The sequence below is a fragment of the Brassica oleracea genome, chromosome C1, assembly GCF_000695525.1.
Source record: "Brassica oleracea var. oleracea cultivar TO1000 chromosome C1, BOL, whole genome shotgun sequence".
NCBI lineage: Eukaryota > Viridiplantae > Streptophyta > Magnoliopsida > Brassicales > Brassicaceae > Brassica > Brassica oleracea.
In genome coordinates, this window is record NC_027748.1 from 14,675,546 (window position 1) to 14,684,318 (window position 8,773).

The 8,773-nt window shown below is 32.6% G+C and overlaps 1 protein-coding gene across 1 annotated transcript; it reads left to right on the forward strand.

Moving 5' to 3' along the window:
* Positions 1-1,624, forward strand: LOC106341805. The gene is made up of 3 exons (XM_013780533.1): positions 1-310; positions 426-651; positions 985-1,624. The coding sequence occupies exons 1-3, from the start codon at positions 86-88 to the stop codon at positions 1,431-1,433; spliced, it is 900 nt and encodes a 299-aa protein (XP_013635987.1). The 5' UTR covers positions 1-85; the 3' UTR covers positions 1,434-1,624.
* Positions 1,625-8,773: the final 7,149 nt, after the last annotated feature.

Genomic DNA, 8,773 nt, shown 5'->3' on the forward strand with positions numbered 1-8,773 from the left:
AAAAGAAACAAAAGAAACAATTAGAGAAAATAAAACATTTTTCATCTTTCTCTCCCTATCTCTATCTCTCTTCTTCCTTAAAGCAATGGATCGTCAAGATTCTGATGACATAATGAAGTTTCTCGACGGCATGGCTAGCTCCGACGATGTTTTATTTGGTTTCCTCGACGGAGGAAACCATTCACCGGAGGTTTACCCTGACACCGGTAGCTTCGCCGCCGGTGAAGATTCCGATGCAGAAAACGATGCAGCCGGTTGCAATTCCGAAGAGGACAAAACCTTTTGGCTTGAACAAGAACAACTTCTCCAGGTAATTTTTATATTAGTTATAAACTCTAAAATTATTCTCTCTTCTTTGATAGACGTTACATTTTTTTACGTGGGATATCATTAATTTTGTTTTGGTAAAAATCTGTAATGTGTAGGCGACACTGTATAGGACAAGTTCAATTGAGACAAAGATTCGACAAGCAGCGAAACAAGCGTTGAAAGAAGTGAGATCAGAAGGCACGCAATGTGTCTGCCGGAGACCCGTGGCCGGCGGTTGCCGTAGCTGTTTACGCGGCGAAGTGGCTCGCCGTCTCCGAGAGGCCGGCTATGATTGCGTCAGCTGTAAATCCAAATGGAGAAGCAATCATGAAATCCCTGCAGGTATAACAAACTAATCCCATTTTAAGTTAATTTTGAAATTATCCATAACATAGTTTACTAATCAAAGAAGATGATTCGTGAAGAAAAAACACGTCAACGGAGTTGGCTAGATAATCTAAATATATACTATAATGTATGAAGCAAGTTGTCAATATTTTAATAGTTTTTTTTTTTTTTGAACTTAGCTTTCATATTAAAAATGCAAAAGAAAAAAAAAGATACAAGCCATTAGCTAGTGTTTTTAGCCCATTGGCCTTTAGTTTAGGATGACACATATTTAGGATCCCGAGCATAGTTGGACTAACCATGATGTTTATTTATTGAAAACATTAGGTGAGCATGAATATTTGGAAATTGTGGACCAATCGGGATCGAAGAAAGTCGAGATCCGTGTGGTGATCGAGCTATCTTTCAGGGCTGAGTTTGAGATGGCGAGGGGTAGTGAGGAGTACAAGCGACTCGTTGGAATATTACCTGAAGTGTACGTGGGGAAAACAGAGAGGCTAAGAACACTAATAAAAATATTGTGCATGGCTGTGAAAAAGTGCATGAAAGACAAGAAAATGCACATGGGTCCTTGGAGAAAACACAAGTATATGCAAGCCAAATGGCTCGGTACCTGCGAGAGAAAATCTATGAGGCTGGTTGCTGAGACTAAGACGGAGACTGAGGATGAGGATCTGATTGCCAAAGCTAAACAGAGAGTTTCTATGCTGAATTATGGTATTTTTGAAAACGTATCCGCCGGAATGGGCCGTCCGGCCGCCGTAGCGGTCGTGTGATTATATATAAGACGTACGGTATGATAAATAAGTTAGGGGGAGATTAAGTGAAATGAGTTTTGTATTGAGAGTTTGCGTGGAATTGTCTGACCGATGATTTAGTGTGCCCAAACAGGGCAACTTCTTGAACCCATTGTATACACACCGTTATATTAATAAAAAATAAAAATCTACTGTTTACATAAAAATGATATCATCGTATGTTCATTTGATTGTAGTCTATAGTCAACACGGCTTTGTAAGAGTCACTTTGGAACATGTACAAAACGTGAATAAAATAAAGTAACGATAAATAAAAACACACGAGCTCTGAGTCTCTGACCAGTAAACATTTCGGCAGAACAAGTGGAATTAGAAGCAACTAAACAAAAACCAAAGAAAAAGAATTTAGCAAGCACTTGGATATAGAGACATCCGAAACACAATCACTGCCAGACAGCACAGGATATTTTCAGGCCTAATGGCTCTGTGGATTAGATGAACTTCTATCCGATCCACCATCTGCTGACTTTCTTGTTTTATATTTAATTTTTGCTAAGAAACCAGTTTGCAAGAGTCTTTACTGGCTAAAGACAAACATTTCATTTAATTTTAACCAGATCTTGATCCGCGCTTTAGAAGCGCAAAATATTTTATGATGAATTTTTTTTATTAATAACTTAACAAATATTTTGTTAATTTATAAGAATTTTATGTATTTAAAGCAGTGATTTTAAATTCGAATTGAACCTGCAGTCGAACTGAACCTGCAGTCAAACTGGTTAATCCGGTGATCCGATAATTATATTTAGGTTTTTAAAATATCCATATTTAAAAAGAAATCACCAAAACCCGAAACTAACCGATTAAACCGATAGATGACCGATATGAAATCCAATTGGATTGTTATAGTTTCATAATTTGTCACCTTTTAATCCAAAATAAAGTTAAATGTTTTGCAATTTTATAAAATTATGACATTTCTACACAATTTTGATAGAGAAAATGATAAATATAAAATAATTAAGAACTATAAATATGTGTTGATCATATTACTCCTTTTATATAGTTTAATTAATTTTATTATAATTGTTTTGTGTAATTAATTTTGTTAATAATTTTCTTTATATTATAATCAGTTTAAATTTGTTATTAACAATTAGTTTAAGCATTTTTCTTTAGATTACATATATTTTGAACATTTTTCATAACTATTTTTGTTATTATATTTATTGTACTATGTATAACGTTTATATATATATATATTATGTAATGGCTATTATTGAATTATTATGTTACTTACATAAATGACATAAACATTATTTAGGAATATAAATAAAAAAATCCGTTAGTTTAATTGATTTATTATTGATTGAATTTTTGTAGTATTTAAACCTGTAAAAATATGTTCTATTTATTTTCGTTGTTTTATAAATTATTTGACTTTTTGAATTATTTTATTTATCTAAATAACGCGAAAGAAAATTGATAGAAATTATTAAAAAAGATGAAATCTAATATTTTATATTGTTTGGTCACAAGATTAATATAGTGTTGCTTGTTTGGTCACAAGATTAATTATAGTGTTGCTTGGAAACATAAATAGTAATATGAAAAAAAAATATTGTTAGGAAACATTGATAATAGTATAAAGAAAGGAATATTAGTGATTTAATGTAGGTTTAACTATAAAGTAGAAAGATGTATTTAATTTAAAAATTTACAAAATAAAAGTTATGTCCAATAAAATGTTTCTATTTTATTAAAATAGATAGAAATTATTAAAAAGATGAAATCTAATATTTTATATTGTTTAATAGTATGAATAAAAGAGTATATTGTTTGGAAACATGAATAGTAGTATAAAGAAATGAATATTAGTGATTTAATGTAGGTTTAACTATAAAATAGAAATGTGTATCTATACTATTAAAAAGAAATGAGTCCTAAAAAAATATACATATGAAAGTTGTTTGGACCCTTTCATTAGCCTTTTCATTAGACTACTAATATTTTGGTCTTATCTTAAATTTATACTAACAATATGTTACCTTATATTTATCTAATAATAATTTAATCACTACTTATTATTTATTAGGCCCACATTTTTTATACACGTTAATATCAGATCCTAACCACATCTGTACTTTATTTGGTATACCTGATCATGGCCGGTCTTGGGAACAGTCTAACGAAACATTGGTCTTAGGCTCTCAAAAATTTTGGAAAAAATTACGTAGAAAAAAGTTTCCAAATTTTTTTTTAGGCTTCCAAATTTATCAAAAAAAATTTTTAGCTGGAATTTTTTAAAAACCGTTTACAGCCCCCTAAATCTCAGCCCCCTAAATCTCAGGCCGGCCCTGTACCTGATAATACACGAAAATACGGAAATGCTCATGTAATGTTGCCTAACGTGTTTTTAATGCTTCTCTTTGACTATGGACAATGGAGAATGCAGCCATATTCGATGTCAATACTCTTATTCAAATTTGACGTATTCACATAAAAACCATTAGTGTTACAGAGCACATCGACTATTATTACTTTCGATACATACCACAAGGTCCACAACTAACTCAAGATTCATTTTGGACTATAAGAATTAAATCAATATTTTCGTTCACTTTGTATTTTCGTAGGCTATATGAATAGATAACTGAACACTGTTTTCATTATTATTTTTATCTCACCATCTTCTTAAGTTTTAAATAAAAACTAAACTCAATACCAAAAACACCTAAACCCTATATAGATTATAAGTAATCTCAAAACTATAATTTTTTAAACTTAATAAATCTATATATTGTCAGATTCATGAAATATTATCAGATATAATTATTTGTTCTCACAAATTATTAAATTCTTCCAAATTAATTTTAATTTAAAATAAAAATATATAAATAAATGCAAAAACATAGATTTTCGTGACTATTAGCTTTTTTACAATTAATCTACCAAATTGATTTTGTATCATGTTGATATGGTTCACGCAAAACATTTTAAAATTTAGACGACATTTACACATTTATTCTTCGGTCTAGCAACTTACCAAATATACCTATTTATTGTTAATAAATATATCCTACCAACATTAAAAACATGAATATTAAAATTTATATCGATCATAAATGCTATATATTAGAATAGGTTTTGAAGAGATTTTAGCAAAGGAAAATATTCTGAATTGTATCACCTTATTGGTACTCATACATTCATTTCTTACGTAATTAAATTTACTAAAATTATATATGTATATATATATATTCACTTAAAAAATATATACATGGTTGAACTGTTGCCCATATCGCTGATTATATAAGTTTTTTTTCTTGACAACACATACTTATACTGTTATACAATATCTTATAATCTAAAATATGAATATAATTTATTACAATTTTGTAAGAATTAATGTAAGTTCTATATTCTGGTTTTCAACGTGGATAAACGGTTGTACGTGATATATATCATTCGTGATCTATTTTAAAATGATTATACATACATAATAACACATATTCATATTTTTATAATATACTTTACTTTTAAAATATAAAATTTCAAAATATTAAAGGTGAAATAATTAATTTTGATTTATAGTTTAAAAATATGGTAAGTCAGAATATTTATAAATAAAATTATTGTATTTTGTTTGATAAAAATAAATTGTTAACGGTTAGCTAAAATAGGTTAAACAAAGAGACTCATAATACGAGTCAAAATTATCCAAAATCTCTAAAATTATAGTTCAATTAAAATAGAAAAATAAACTAAATACACCAATTTAAACATAAATCATAGAATATGTTAACACATATAAATTATTTATAAAATTATACATTTTATTACATAAAAAAGATATATAGCCTCATCTGAAAGTCTGGAGAGAAGTTCCGTTTATCGACAAAACACATTGAGATTGGTATAAACTCTTCATTAGGTTTGGAATACCTAAGTTAAACAAAAAGTTTTATTCAAAAGAAAAGAGTTCGCCCTAGTTGGAAAAGCTCCCATGCACGAGTCTCGCCGTCGTCGCCGCTGGTCTCTCTCCCACTCTTCATCTACTTCGTCGTCTGTTTGGTTTCTTGTCGTCATTTTATTTCATCGTCTTTGTCAAGTTTGGCCTCCTCGCCACCACTGCTACTCCCACTCCTCCCATCTCCACCATCTCTCTAGCTCCTCTGTTCCTCGGTGCTGCGCCTCTCTGTCCAAGCGGAACCAACAGATCCACTCATCCCGAGTGTAGACTCGCCAGATCTGTTCGGTTCTGCATCTCGAAAGCGCCTTCATCATTCTAGGCTGCCTCTGATCCCTTCATCTACGTCTTTTCTCCGTTCTGCTGCTCCCCAGCCTCGTCCGACTCCGCTGCCTTTCATTGCCGTTCCGACTCAGACTCCTCCACCACAGCTGCGAACCTTCGCCGGTCTGGACGAGGAGGTGGCTCTCTGTCGTGTAAAATCGAGTCTTCTACAGTTCGGAGTCCAGATCCGCCCACCACCTCCGGCTACAACCATCACCTCTCACCAACCTTCGTCAACGACCTTGGTGGTCTTGATAATGTTGGGAATGTACCCATCGAGGCAACACCGGCTCACCAAGGCCTCTATGGAGACAAGCTTTACCGAGTAGATCGTTTGCCATCTCCGACAAATGCAAGGTCATGTGTTGATGTTAGGCTCGTACCACCTCCTGTCACCCACCGCAGCTCCTCCTTCAGCTCCGTCTTTCAACACAGTACAGATTTGCGGTTTAGCTTAGGTTTCAATGAGAGTTATGGGTATCGATACGGTAATATCGGTGTCCTCTTTGAAGATCAGCAAGAGCATTTTATCGCCTCATATGTCCACACTGCCTCATCTCATAACAAATCTAAACGCTCGACCACACAATCTACACAGGAAAGATGTTGATGCCTTGTTGCAAAGTTTTGATTTGATTAAATCTTTTTATTTCTGGTACGGTAATGTCAAAGTCCAAAGGCTTGGATCGGTTAAAACCTCTGCTCTATCATCACATCTCATCATATTCAGCGTTTCTGTGAAGGTGAACTCGACCTCAAAGTCGAAGTTGTCAATCGGTTCTACTATCGATGCACATGAGCCAAAGGTCCAATTCATACACTTATTTATGCTTGTCATTGTTTGTTTGGGGAAGTCGATGTTCGCCGTCACTTCCAACGAACCAATAACTGTCACAATGAGCCTCTCTCTTCGGTTACGACATCATTTGCTCTTCCGGATGAGGTCTCTAGAACCGGAGTTTATAGTTCAACTCTCTCTGACCAAGCTACTCTAATGAAGTCTCTGACCACAGCTGCTCAAGCTCCAACAATGTCATCCAAGTTGGTCGTTTCAGTGTCAAGTTCACCAATGGAATTGGAGAAGAAAAGAGTTTCAACTGCTTCACCATCTTGCTTACCGATCTTTTTGCTACACAGATGTATTGAGATTCACCTAGTCTCCCGGGGCTACAAAGACGGTTGTAGAGCTATTCTCTTTCGCTTGACGGGTGCGCTAGCCTCGGTCAGTTTGCCACCCCTCTTCAAACCCCTTTCACTAGGGTATTTCAACGTCTTTTTAGACTATTTAAAGCTCTCTCGAGCTGTGGTTTCAAGAATTCAAGTGAAGATTATCCGCGGATTTCTCGACTTCGAGCTAGTCTCTCCTTGTAACAATTCTATCCTATGTTTTATTGCTTTTATGTTATTGTTGTTCATCTTACCGTCGAGCATACCTCTGGTTGAAAACGTTGTAGCGCCTTAAGTTTAAATTAATGAAATTTGTGACAAAAAAAAACAAAAAATTTCTTTTTTGAAAAGGTATTAATCCCGCGCTTCAAAGCTTGATTCAAAAGTTTGAATTAATTTTTGAAAAAATATCATCTGATCTATATGGGATTTTATCGGGTCAACCAATATTGGATAGCGGGTTAATGATAGATTTTTACGTTTTTACCAAGTTTTATCAAATTTTTATATATAAGGTTTTAACAAAATTCAGACTGGATTATATATGAATCACCTGATTTACTTCTAAGACAGTAGGTTTGGGTCGCGTATGAAAACACTGCTAAAACTATTAAAAATTCTACAAATATATACTATTAGGTTAGCCCAAAATCTGCCAAGTAAACTTTTTGTCTCATCAACTCAACAAATGTAACTCTTACAAAATACACATAAATGCAATGATGACGTTGTAGCATAAGAATGTACGTACAAAATCTAAAATAAACTATTTGATAAATTATATAATTTTAAACTAAAATTCTTTTAATTTTTTGATATAATAAATCTTTGTAACTTAATAATGTTCTTCGAAACATCAAAACCAAAATAAAAATTCATATCAAACATTATTATTACTCGGAAAAAACCCACTTTTGAAACGCGGGTCAAAATCTAGTTTAATTTAAAAACTTACAAAATAAAAGTTAGGTACAACACAATGTTTTTGTTTTAATAAGAGACTAGATGATAATCCGCGCACATGCGCGGAGTGAGTTTTAATAATAATGTTTGTTTATTAAATGGTTTTAACATTTTACAACACTACAATCTTTATTAATTATAAAATGACGAATACAAATGTTGGTCTCTTAAATATATCATCGTTGTTAAAGAGTTAACATATTACATCTCATTTTAACTATTTTTAAGACTTCATATGCACAAAAGAAAATTACGTTTTGCGGCTGACACAAATCACCAAAACCAAATAGGCAAACATCGATTGTATAATGACGAAAGATGATTAAGTTTTCTGCTCTTCGATTTGTTTACTATTGACTCTCCATAAGTGAGTTCATTTCTACCTCGATAAAATTGTGCTTTCATTCTCGTCTTTGTTTTATTGATATGAGTTAAGTTTATTTTTTTTAACTTCTTCTATGAATTCGGTGAATTAAATAAGTGTCAATTTAAAAAAATGGACATCTGTAAAAATTAGTTTCACTCCAAACACTACAAGAAAACATATTTTTTACTAGGGCAGTATTCGTTGTAAATTCGTCGTAAACGGGGTGTTACGACGAATTAACGTCGAAAGACGTTTCGTTGTTAAACGTCCGTCGTAACGGAGGTTTCGTCGTAAACGACTCGTTACGTTTACGACGAAATATATTCCTCGTAAAGCGCAGAGAAAGGATTCGTCGTAAACGACACGTAATTATTTCGATGTAAAGCACGCGTAAATACTTTCGTTGTAAATCACTCGTAAACATTTCGATGTAAAATCCTCGTAAATATTTCGATGTTAATCACTCGTAAACATTTGATGTAAACTCCATGTAATGTTTACGAGGAGTTTACATCGTTTCTTATTATATTATTATTAATTAGTATATAATAGATTTTAATTTATATT